Below are 12,710 nucleotides of genomic sequence, written 5' to 3' on the forward strand. Positions count from 1 at the left end.
TTTGTGGTTTTATGGCTTCATTTATTAGGACACAGCAGAGTAAAGCCACTTTCAAACATGATGCACCTTCAGTTTCAATTACTGCACATTGACACACAAGATAAAATCATTTTCTGACAGTGAGGCGCCATGCTTAGGGCTTTATTCCGACGTTATACACTTTGTACAACGTGTATATATATATAAAAAAAACAAAAAAAACAAACACAAGTTGCTGCATTGAAGCATTTGTCTCAAGACGATAATATTACAAAACAACACAGTGCAAAAATACTCACGCACACGTCTATTTCAAGGCTCAAAAGCCCAGAAAAAGATTAGAGGCCATTTATAGAAAATAAGAGGATGATAGGTCCAAACAATGGGAAATTGGAATAAATGGTTATTAGTGGATTTTTTCCAGCTTATAATGTTTGAGTTGACTATAAATAAATTTGTTTGCCATTCACGCCAAGTCAGTTTCTTGGGCAACTTTTAAAATACTTGTTGTCTGCCAATGATGAGAATTGTTGTCGAATGTTTATTTTTTATTTTTATTTTTTTATGAAAGGGTAGCTTATACCCTTGACAAGTGCTTAATTTAATATTAAGCCAATTGAGCACTGCAGTGATAAACTGTGACCATTGGATGGCAGTGTTGCTCATGTTGGGGAGGATAGCCATACATATTACACATACGTTACATACTTGTAATTCAAATTAAGGAATGGATATCATTCTTTTATTTGATACCTCCCTTGTTTACGTAGACATAGCATAAAATATACTGTTGGCCTTGAAAGATGAGTGAAAATGCTAGATTGGCTGGCATTTTAGGGGTTGCCGTTTCCCATAACGCTTGGCAATGAAAGAGTTAAGAAGCCCATTTCTTCCAATTACTTTGAATAATGACAGGTAAACAAAATCCAGAGAGGAGGCAGTGTCAATTCTGTCATCACACTTTCTGTTTTGTTTACATGTAGCACAGCTATGACAGAAAAACAATATACAACACCACAGGTCACTCTGTACAATATATGAATGGCTGTAAACCTGTACAGCGTGGGATGTAATTAGCAGGAGGCTCATCCAGCAACTGTCCTTTGGATGCAATCGGACAGACAAGAATTGCACGTTTGTGAGAGTAGTAATGGGAGAGTTGCATAAGTGGAACAGAATTCCCTGGTAAATCATTTGGTCATCTTATAAATAAAAATTGTGTGCAAAAGAAACCAAACCAAAAAACATGATAGAGGTGAGATACTGTGAGCTAGATGATTTCCCTGTGCTTGCCACTGACATGAGACAGAAACAGAAGCTAAAGCTCGGACAAGCTGACAAAGCCAAATTATGATTAGATGTTTTTTTTTTCACCACCAAAAACATGAGCGTATGAGATCACATTTCTGAGTAAAATAAAGCCATGTTGCCATCTGCTGTTCAGAGTGAGACAACGCGACAAGCAAGAGGTCCAGTTTGAAAAGAAAGCGTCATGACTTTTAAACGACGTTTGGCCCATAGAGGTTAAGGTAAAGCTAAGGATGCTGTAAACAATTGCGGTTCAGACGTCTGAGCTCCTGCTGGTGCAGCCCTTTTTTTTTTGGCAAATAAATGTAGAATTCATTGAGAACTGCAGACGTAACAGAACGTCAGGGTTGCATTCTGGATGAGTGAGTGAATGAATAAAAACACCTAGGGTACATATTCTAAACATACACAAAAATGATCCATTCAACTTGTGTTGCGTTGCCAACCTGCAAACAAGCAGTTTGATGGACATCAATGACCTTTGCAGTGCAAATGCACCATCTTGTGCTCATACAAAAACAGTCCACTGACCCAGGAATCTGGGATATCTGTGCTGGGAAATATTTTATGTTTACAAAAATATCTCCCAAGAATACGGTTTAAAGAAGAAAAACTATAGACCCATTATTGAATTCTTCAAAAAAAAGGTATTGATCCAGCATTTCTCCCACTTTTGAGTGCAGCTTTGTGTTTGTGAGACCATCTTAATGTAGACGCAGGTAGCTTTTGGCACCAAAAAAAAAAAAAAAATCTGCAAAGGATATCCATAATCATCATAAATATGATAGAAAAAGAAACCAAAAGTGTCCAGCAATTCAGGTGAGCTAAAGCGATGATAAAAAGTGTGTGTATGTGCGTGTTGGGGGGGTGGGGCAGCCGTTGTTGCTGCATGCTGAAAAACGCCAATGCCGTGGACGCGGCTGTGTGCTGTGACAGGCAAACGGAATGCATTTCCATAGTTACTCTGAGGTTGCACTGGGGGCCGTCACCATGGTGATGAGCCAAAGTGTCGCACAGCTTAAGGCATCAGACTGGATGATTGAGGAGTCGCTCCTGTAAACGCCAATCAGGTGGCGTCAAGTCAATAAATTGCTTATCTCACTGCTGTTGCTTTAACTGCGCGACTAAAATGGCTGTTACATGTAGAAACAACAAATCACCTGGTTAGGATTCACTCTCCATGGAGACGGTGGTGACGTCAGTTGTGGCTGGGCAACAAAACAACAAGACACATTGGTTTTCAACTTGAAAATACGTCCCTGGCATTGAATGAGCTAGATGGATGGTGTGTAAATGTAAACATAAAAGTGTGTAAACATAAACTGTCTTTGTCCTATCTGCCAATAGTTTACCACTCTTTTTTTCAACTGCAAAGCCAAAATATCACCACACAGGTGATTTTAAAGTAATCAGACCACCCTATATTTCTCCTCTCTCCATAGCTGTAGCTATTGAATAAAATTAGAACAAGAAACCTGTATTGTTATTGAACAGTACGCAGATATTTGTTGGTGAAAAGCAAATACAAACACAGAAGACAAAAATCACATTTGCACTTAATAATGCATGACCACTTTTTAAAAAAAATATCTATATATATTTTTTGACAATCAAAATTTCTTTATTTTACAATCTATATCTAAACTGAGGTTTTAGGCAATGCCTTGACCATTGATAATGTTCAATGAAAAAAAATGATGACCACAGAACACATTTGCGACTGCCTGGCTTGTTCAAAAGTGATCATTACGAAAAGCAACTGTAAGGTTGTCAGCATCAAGGCAATGCTAGATGATGTAATAAACGCTGGCAACAGGCGCCATACAATACATTGTCAAGGTAATAAAGAGCTTTTTTCAGCGACCTGAATTAGCAATTGAACATGATTTCGAAACCATGTTGCTCTAAGCTGCTAATTTTTTCTCATATTTTGAACCCTATTTTTGCCTAGCATCCAATGTGCCTTATCTGCAGTTTTTTAATTAGCTACCAGGGGGCAATCTCCCAGTAAACGAATTTCTATTTTTCAGTATTCCGGTGGTACTCACCTGATATAACGGGATTATTAGCCCCATGGTGTTGTATCATACTGTTGGTGTTTTGGTCATTGGTGAGGAGGCGATTCTGTGACTCACTGAGCGGGCTCACCGTCACTTCACTGCAAATAAAACAGTTGATGAACTCTGACACCTGCATAAAAAAAAACTTTTCTCACCCCCTCCTGATCAGTAATCACCTTTTGTTAGGGTCTGGGTAGGAGGTGACTGTCGGCTGCTCCACGTCGGCGTTGACGAGCCGGGTGGGGAATGTCAGACCGTCTCCTTGACTGCGACAAACCAAGACAAATGCGCAAGCAACACTCAGGTGCAGCAAATCAATAACAGTAAGCACAACTTCTCAAACTTTTTTATATCTTTTTTAACATGGCAACCACATAAATGGGACAATTTAATACCTGGTGAAGACTGGCAGTAGCCAATACTTCTTCTGGTCTCCAAACACCTGGGCAATATTCTTCCGGAACCCCAATGAAAAGCCATTCTTGTCTGACCCGGTCCTAAAAACGGGCGCTCTGAATGCCTCTGAGACAAAAATAAATATACTAAGGTCATAAATGAAATAATTAGGGGCCGTATGATGTGACTTTTTTTTTTTTTTGGCCAAGACCGATTATTGGCAGAAAAAGATCTAATTTGGCTGATTAATTAAAAAACAAACTCCAAAAAATACAGGTGTCAATTATATACGCAAATTTTCAATGTTCACGGATCAGCCTGGTACCTATTCCCTCCGAATAGCAGAGATCAATTGTGATATATTGTTTAAATAAGCTTTTTGCTTCACAGAATCCATTGTGTTCCGCATTGTGTTAATGTATTTCTCAGAGTACAAGTCGAGTTTTTTTCCCCTCGTTTTCAATTATCATATATACCTCTAATTCGACACAGTACCCATCCATTTTAGCGCATCTGAACGAATGACGAGGAAGAAGATAATAACGTCTGTGAGTTAAATGGGAGGAGCTAATTACCGTATCAAATAGTGATGATGACTGTTAGGGCTTTTGGACAAATCGATATTCAGCTGCTAATTGCCGTATCAGATAGTGATGATGACTGTTAGGGCTTTTGGACAAATCGATATTCAGCTGTTTAAAAAAAATAAAGCATTGAAACTTCAAATCATTTTATTGTTGCAACATTAGTTTCAGAATTTGTGTCTACGCGAACGTACAGTACATTACCTCACAGTCGTCTCGTCCCCCCACCCAAATAACCGCAACAGGATGTTATTTGATATACGATGAAGAAGTGTGTCTAAAAGTACCATAATTTTGTCATTTTAATAACACACATGATGTGTTATAATTGGACCGCCATGATCTATATACGAGCTAAAGTCAGGAGTAGACTGAGGGGTCAACTAAGAGAGGTCGACTTGTACTCTGAGGAACACTATCAATAAATTTTAAGGATATTATTTGTCACACATGTGTGTTAATAATAGTTGAATGGGTGTCAAATTTAACATATGTATGCTCAATTTTCCCTATTTATTTTATGTTTCTTTTGAAACAAAGTGCAACTTTAAATTGTGTATAAAGCAGCGAAATCCAAGTCATTTATTTGCACTACGACCTCGTACTGCTCACCCAATCATTGCTTGTAAAAAAATGTTTTGTTTTAATGACAGATCCACAAATAGAGACGAAATTTCATGGTACATATTTAAGTATAAAATTTATGGTATGAACGTATGTGCAATAAATAATGATGCCGGTCTTGTGTGCTGCACAACAACTGCTGTAAATGGTGAGCTACACAAAGGTAAAAAGTAAAAATAATTGGCAAATATCTGCCATTTGGATGATTATTTTAAGTTGATATTTGAAGGGCTATAATTGGCCAATTTGATCGGCAAAGTGAGCAATCAGTCGGGCCCTAATTTCAATAATTAAACAGTCCATAGATGCGAGTATGAATGGTTCAAAAAAAGTAGTACTGCAAATGAATGGATGTAATTCAGGACAAAAGGAGTTACCTATGGTTGACCTGTTCTTTCCGACGAGCCACAGGTGGTAGCTGAAGAGGGAGAGAATACTGATGCAGAACATGGCCGCCACAAAAAAGAGAAACAAGACATGGAATTTGGCGTGTGAGTGAGTCTCTTGTAGGTCATTCTGAAAAGAGAGGTGGGAGAAGTAGAAAGTGAGAGAGACATCAATAATATCTCTATACGCTGGAAAATTATTGGGGGGGGGTTCAGATACGGAGGGACAGACAAAGCATGCATGCATCTCATCAACATTGCCAAAGGCTTAGGGAGGATTACCCTGTTACCTTTGGGCAGTTCTCAGCCGATTTTCTCCGGCAAAGCTTTAGTACAAACAGAAACAAGACTTGTTAGCAACATCGGGAGAGAACAAGGCAGGAAAAATGGTGAGCAGGCAAAATACAAAGCACAGTGGGTAAAATCAAAGAAGTGAAGTAGCGTCAAAGATGTAAAAAGGCACAGTTTTGCTGCCGCACGTGTGAGAATCGGATGATTCCCTCAGTTTGGCTGGCGGGTGTAACATGGAAAAGCATAGCGGTTAAGGATGACAAAGGACACACAGGAAGAACTCAATGCCACACACGTCTGATTCGTTAGGGTGTATGTAGAGGTTTTGATCCGGACTGTGGCCATGTGCCTGTGTCCTTACTCACTGTCCAGAACTTGATGAAATACTGCAGCACGGTGGCCGCGATGAACAAACAGTAAAGCAGCGAGTAGGCCAAGAATAGGATGAAGAATTTGTAGTTGGAGAACCCCACGCAGTTGTTCACCCTGGAGAAAGACAGGTTCAAATTACTCTGAACCTTAACACCAACAACTTGTTAGCTCATATACTCCTAGCCCATATATGCTCGCCGACCGTCCAACAGCTGTATATTATGACCAAAGAGGGCAAAAAGTCAACATTATATTGAGTAATATTTGTTGGTTGGCGAAAAAAAAAAATGCACGAAATCTCCAAAAGTCCCACTGCAATGTATTAAGTTATCGCCCAAAAAGCACAACTATGTGAAAAAGGTCCTTGATTTATGATTCAAACGCGATAATAAGAATTAAAGATCACTTTTCTGTTTGGAATAGAAGGGAAATTCTCACCCTAATACCTCAAAAATGCTTTTTTACTTATTTTTTATTATTTTAAAGGATGCAACAACATCGCCATGACATGTACAACAAATACAATACTGTATATATTTTAAATCAGCAGTGGATTTCATTTAAATTTATGTTGCTATACATATGAACTAACAAAACAGCCTGAACCTATCCATTATGGTGAAAACAAAATATCTTTGTTGCTACACATAACCTGAAAGGGAACTTCTGATTGGTCAGAATTATTTCATGCATGCCCAGTTTTCAATTCATGTAACAAATATGAGTACAAAAATGATTTTTAAACAATAACTATACAGTGGTACCTCGGTACTCGACCATAATCCGTTCTGAGGTAGTGGTCGAGCACCGATTTGTTCGAACACCGAAACCAATTTTCCCATAAGAAATAATGGAAAGTATGTGTGCACAAGTAAATGTGCACAAGCAGTACATGATAAAGATAAAGATAAATAAAGCATTATAAACCATTTTGTATAATTTACTTATGTTTTGGAGAGTGGTTAATGGCATACAGGAATGGATGTGGGGAGGACGGGAGGGAGTTACTCCTTCCATGATGACGCTAGCTAACTGCGACGCGAGGTCGGACACTCGTACACCACGTTCATATTTTGCTATAATTTTCTTCTTCGGTTCATTAGTGGTCCTCATTGTTTTCCTCTTTGCCTTCCCCTTATCACTGTCTTTCTTTGGATCCATTATTAAGGGCTAGAGCAACACGAAAAAGTTTAAATCCGGGAAGAAATACTCGAACAAACGTCTTACTCCGCTGGGGGTCTGAGTTGAACTGGCGCTTACCCGCTGGCCGAGAAGGGCCGAGGAGCGCGTTCGGGTCGGCTCGGCTCGGCTAGTCGAGAACCGAAAAGCTGTTCGAGGTCCGATGCATTATCTACTTGAATTTTTTGGTCGAGCACCGATTTGGTCGAGTATAGAGGCGGTCGAGTACCGAGGTACCACTGTATAACAAGAACATATGTAATAAATAACTTTCAAAAAAATAAGAAAAACAAAAACAAGTGGAGAAAAATTATTTGCTGGTATATGCGTCTGAAACTTTGGGATTGGGATTACCGGAAATAGGTGGTGTGATTTCATTTATTTCTGGTATGAGAATCATGATCAAGCTCCAGCTTTTCAATTCCTCATCTTTAATGTGACATATTTATACCACAAACTATTCCCCAATTTCCACAAATCGACAAGATCTTTGTAAAGCTTTTTATATGTCCTCTCAATAAACTATGCATATATTCCAATGTGTTAAATTTGACCCAAGTGATCTGTTATGTTTTGATAGCTGATAGTTTTGATAATGCGTAAGGCCCACGGTATAAACACAGACTGTGGCATACCAGGGACAATGGTGGTCCATCTTCAGTACACACCTATGAAACATAAAAAGAACAGAGGAGGCCCAAGAAATACAATTAGACAGGCAGATAGAAAGGTAAACGAGTCTTTTGTTTGCAAGCTGATAAAAAAAAAAAAATAAAACATACATGTCGCATGCGGAGCAGTGATGACAACGATCGGGTTTGATCACTTGACAGCGGTCACAGTAACGAATTGCTGCAAAAGAATCAGAATTGGGATGAGAATTCAAATCAGTATTGTTATGGGGAAAAAAATGTAATGATATAGTGATGTGTTAAATCATTGCCTTTTATGAAAAAAAATCAATACAGTATTAATATTGTTAGTTAAAGAGGAAGTCAACCCCAAAAAAGTTATTAAAATAAATTCTATGTAGCCTCACTAGTCAAAACATGACAGTTTGATTAATATTGCATTTGTGGAAAAAGAATATAGAAGCAAAATCCATGTTTTTATATCCATCTGAGGGGGCAGCCATTTTTCACTGGCTGTCCGCTGAAAATTAGATCACAGTTGCTCAGGGATCAAGTAACAACCAATCGCGGCTCACCCGTTTTCTGAAATTGTTCATGGGACAAGCTGAGCAGTGAATGGTTGTTACCTGAGCAGCTTTGATGGCATATTTGGTTAACAGCAAGTGGCAAAAAAGACACCCTCTGTGGTAGATAAGAAAGGGGCTTAAGTCACATTTCACAAGCACAATATTAATCTGAAAATGGTTTTTAGATTCATAGAACTACATAGAACATATAGTAAAATCATTTTTGGGGAGCAGGTTGACTTCCCCCTTAAATGTGAATCTATAATTTTCAAACGCACTGTAAAAAATACTACTGGACGTATAAGCTTTACATCCAATTTCTGTACTGCTTGTCCCTTTTAACATGGCAGATGAACTGGGCCTTACCCCAGCTGAGGTGAAAGAAGGTGGGGTTCATTTAGAAGGCCAACAAAGAAGAAAAAAACAAATGCCACATGCAATGTGACTGCCTAATACTGACTAATACCTCCTGCTCCAGTGCGGGTGTAAAGAGGTAGGCTGGTGGCAGCTCGCCATAAAATCTCTTGCTGAGATTCTGGCCGCTCCTCCTTCTCGTAGCGCTCTTTCTCAGCCTTGGGTAAGCAGAACTGCATGAAGCATAAAACAAAACAGGAAATTTTAGACTCTTAACCTATATGGCACAGCAGGGTCACTCCGGATCAGACGGTACCTCTTTGGAAGGGTTGGCTGGTTTTGTGAAGATGGTCTTCCAATAAGACCACACAAACATGATGAAGGAGAGATGGAAGAATATGAGATATACAACTGTGGGAAGATTTGGGAAAACATCCATATTAGTCTCAAAGGAAAGTGCAAATCTAATGAAGAAATACACAGCAGATGTGAATAAACAAAGCTTACCCTGTTTTCCTATACTAGTGATGGTGACTGTAAGAGACAACAAAATATAAATGATAAATAAAAACAATGATTCATTGCAGAATCGAGACAGCATTGTTGTGTAAGCGATCCAACATGCATATTTTTAGAGCTGCTTTGAAAGAGTACATCAAAACCAGTGGCTGTTGTATTGACTCAACAGACTTGAGTGTGCCCTGTGGAATTGTGTTCCATCTTTAGAGGAGAAGCTTCAAAACCTGCGTATGCCTTTTAAAAGTAATACATAATTTAGCCACACGGTGGCGATACATAGTCAATGCTGTCTAAGCATCTGGAAGAAACAAAAAATTTCTCGGTATGAAATCTATGGGAAAATCATATAAAACAAGGATTAACTCACACTTATCAGCATCTAATAAGTTTCTTGCTTGTTCACACGACAACATGTTAGCGTGAGGACCTGTTTGCTGTCGAATGAGGCCTTACGTTGAGTGCTACTTGAGAGGGGTACTTGAGATTTTAAATAAAACAGACATTAAAATGCTTTAAAAAAATAATTATCACATAAACTACATGTTTCAGGAAAATATAAGTTCATAAATTGTTGTGTTAAGTAGATTATTCAATTTCATAATTTTAAAAAGAGAGATTCTCCCCTATGCTAAAAAGGTTCGATCCACCTCTCATTACCTGTCAAACACTTGAAGACGCAAACAACTGAGTCGTGGAAGACAAAACATGGATGTCACGTTGCTAAGCCAACCAGCTTTTTTTCATTGGAAACTTTCTGAATTCAGATCATCTCAAGATATGATGTGGAAGGTCTCCACAATATTAGCTTTTTGAGAGCTGTTACTGTTATTTTTTTATTTTTTTGTGGACAAATATTAAAATTTAAGGTACTGATTTATTTTTGTGAATAGATCCCAAAAGAGAAAACTTTATGTTGAATATTTTTCAGTGATCAAATATTAATTTATAATTATTCAATGAAAAAAATATTTATTAATAATGAAGTTATTTGTTTTTGCTAACAGATCTCTTCTATGATCTAAAAGAGGACATTTATGTAGATTTTTTTTCTTCTTTTTGTGGACCGATACAAATTGGTCTGAAAGGTGGTTTGAAATGTTCTAAAGCACGGGTGTCAAACTCAAGGCCTGGGGGCCAGATCCGGTCTGCCACATCATTTTATGCGGCCGCCGAAATGCTGATTAGACTTCAGGTTTCTGGCTAAAATACCAAACTAGCAAGTTGTCTTCAAATTTGAAAAAAAAAGGGGGGGAGGGGCTTTTTTTTTGACAATATCTCCTTTGAACAGTTTTTACCGGCCTATGATTTAAAAATTAGGCAAGTGTGCAACTAACACACTTAAAATTGATTTAACTTGACATTGATTCCAGCCCTCTGACAGAAACTAGAACTACAATGTGGCTCCTGATGAGTTAAATGACACCCCTGTTCTAAAGTTTTAAGGTAGTTATTTTAAAGGTTCTAAATCAGACCCGATGGCATGTTTTTTTAACCCCAAAATGTTTTGCGCTGGTTAAGGAGTACTTGGCTGAAAAAAAAAAAATCACAGGGTGTACGTCACTGGAAAAAAAGTTAAGAACCACTGCTGTAGATGATGAAAGGCCCAATGAGTAATACAAGAAGTTTGATTGGAGGATAAATGACAAACATAATAGATTTACAGGGATTTTTTTTGTGTACAGTGTTACACCGTGTGTGTAAACACACTCACACACACACACAAAGAAACTACCTGGGCAAATCAAAACAATTCATGGATAAGGTGTTGGATTGGTGTTTCATTATCGAGTGACGTTCATTTTTTCCCATTATTTCTTTGTGCGCAACACTCTTTTCTCTGTCATTTCACTTTTACACAAAACCGCTCATCCGTATTGTTCTACTTGTACGTGTATATGGATTACTTTGGTTGTTCCCAAAACCGGGAACAATCTCTTGTCCAGAGCATCTTTAGAAATATATTTAGTGAGAAGACTGTTGGTAAATTCTATTTTCAGCCTCTGCGTAACTAGCTGTCGTTATTTGTTTACATTGAACAAAAACAGACCTTCAAATCTGAGAGCTTGGTTTAAATCAAAAGCGTCTACTTTTGCTCCATTTCGGATGAAGGTTATAGCAACGTCGCACATTTTAAGCCGGCAATTGACAAGACAACCATTTGAAGCAAGACAAAATATTTCCAGTTCCCCATTAAGCTCGAACCAAAAAACTGTTAGCAAGGCATTTAACACACATGCCGCACGGGGAAAAAAAAAAAAAAAAGTTTTGATCAACCAAACCGTTTTTAATCATTTAAAAAATAGCGCTAGTCAAAATAATGCTAGTTGTTGGTCTGCTAATTAGCTGCGTCAAGAGATGTGATGTGGTTTGCCAGTTTTATTATTGGGCTGCAGTCCATTTACTTCCTACTGGCCAAAAAAAGCTGCTGCCTTGTTGTGTGGCGGGTGCAATGGAAAGGGCGGCAATAAAAACGTTTCGGAACACAACGAGGCGGAAAAAGCGTCTACTCACATATACAAAGCTCCACTACGTAGGCATAATAGGACCAGCAGACAACCATAGCGATAAAAATCACAGGTATCCATGCTAATCCTCGTTGACAGCATCTCAGAACGTGCGTGGGCGCCATTTTTCTCCCTCTACTGGGGAACGGGAGTGTCTGCGTGTGACGTCATTAGAGCGAATCCACACAACGCGGAAATTGTTACCGTATGCCAAAACAATAATGAATGAAAGAATTCCAGTTTGCTTTTTTTGTAAAATGTACCCAGAATTAAACTTTTAAGTTTGTGATTATTCCTATTCCAATTCATCTAGAAAGCAAAAATAATCTAAAACTATTTACCTTAAAGTTTATTGGAAAAACGTCTTTATTTTCGGCTTCATTTATTTTTAACCACAGCCAAATGGTCAAGGTCAAAATGTTGACAGCTTTCTGGAAATAAATGTAGTGTAAAAATATGTACACTATGTTACTTAATTATTTAGCTTTAATGTATTCCTTGTCCAATTCAATGATTTTTTTTAACTAATATTAAAACTTTTCAGCTCTATTTACCATTTTTTATACAATACGAAAATATGAATTTATTGTGAATACATTTTTCTTTTTTAGGGGGGGAAAAAGGTTTGAAGTACATACTAGACTGTATGTGCCTGGGGACGGAGGTTCCACAATTGTGTCCCAACGTTTGTATTACAGGTTATAAAGGTAGAACTTTTTATTCCTTCTGGTGAACTCAGTTGAAATGTAATTTTACCAATGTTTCCCCTTCGGCAAAGGGCACAGTGTGAAATTGCTCAAAAAGTAAATAATCACTCTTGATAGAGAAATGTTCATTTTTCTTGATTCTCTGCACATTGTGATAGTTTTCATTGTCACAACAATGGGGAGTCTCAGCACATCTGATGTCAAAACATAATTAGACTAATGAATTCTGTCATAAAAAACAACAAAAAA

General features: G+C 38.0%; 1 protein-coding gene across 2 annotated transcripts; it reads right to left on the bottom strand.

Annotated features, from left to right (window-relative positions):
• LOC148407696 (palmitoyltransferase ZDHHC20-B-like) lies at window positions 1-11,895 on the bottom strand. Of its 2 annotated transcripts, XM_088402421.1 has the most exons (14): window positions 11,762-11,895; window positions 9,239-9,265; window positions 9,048-9,142; window positions 8,844-8,964; window positions 7,962-8,031; window positions 7,815-7,847; window positions 5,994-6,114; window positions 5,628-5,663; window positions 5,329-5,467; window positions 3,743-3,869; window positions 3,524-3,613; window positions 3,336-3,445; window positions 2,448-2,495; window positions 1-2,340 (listed from the first exon to the last, which is right to left on the bottom strand). In XM_088402421.1, the coding sequence occupies exons 1-13, from the start codon at window positions 11,877-11,879 to the stop codon at window positions 2,452-2,454; spliced, it is 1,131 nt and encodes a 376-aa protein (XP_088258547.1). In that variant the 5' UTR covers window positions 11,880-11,895; the 3' UTR covers window positions 1-2,340; window positions 2,448-2,451. The 2 variants fall into 2 exon arrangements, with proteins under 2 accessions (XP_088258547.1, XP_088258548.1); XM_088402422.1 differs by lacking the exon at window positions 5,628-5,663.
• Between the last annotated feature and the right edge of the window lie 815 nt (window positions 11,896-12,710).

The sequence above is a fragment of the Hippichthys cyanospilos genome, chromosome 19 (genome assembly GCF_059441005.1).
Source record: "Hippichthys cyanospilos isolate Australia breed blue-spotted pipefish chromosome 19, RoL_Hcya_1.0, whole genome shotgun sequence".
Taxonomy (NCBI): Eukaryota; Metazoa; Chordata; class Actinopteri; order Syngnathiformes; family Syngnathidae; genus Hippichthys; species Hippichthys cyanospilos.

What these genes read in the sequence shown, in the direction of transcription:
- LOC148407696 (XM_088402421.1), bottom strand. Translation starts at nt 11,879, where the DNA reads ATGGCGCCCACGCACGTTCTGAGATGCTGTCAACGAGGATTAGCATGG. An exon ending in CACTAGTATAGGAAAACAGG is followed by an intron (nt 9,143 to 9,238) that starts GTAAGCTTTGTT and finishes ATCTTCCCACAG; the next exon opens with TTGTATATCTCATATTCTTC. An exon ending in TAATAATCCCGTTATATCAG is followed by an intron (nt 2,496 to 3,335) that starts GTGAGTACCACC and finishes TTTGTTGCCCAG; the next exon opens with CCACAACTGACGTCACCACC.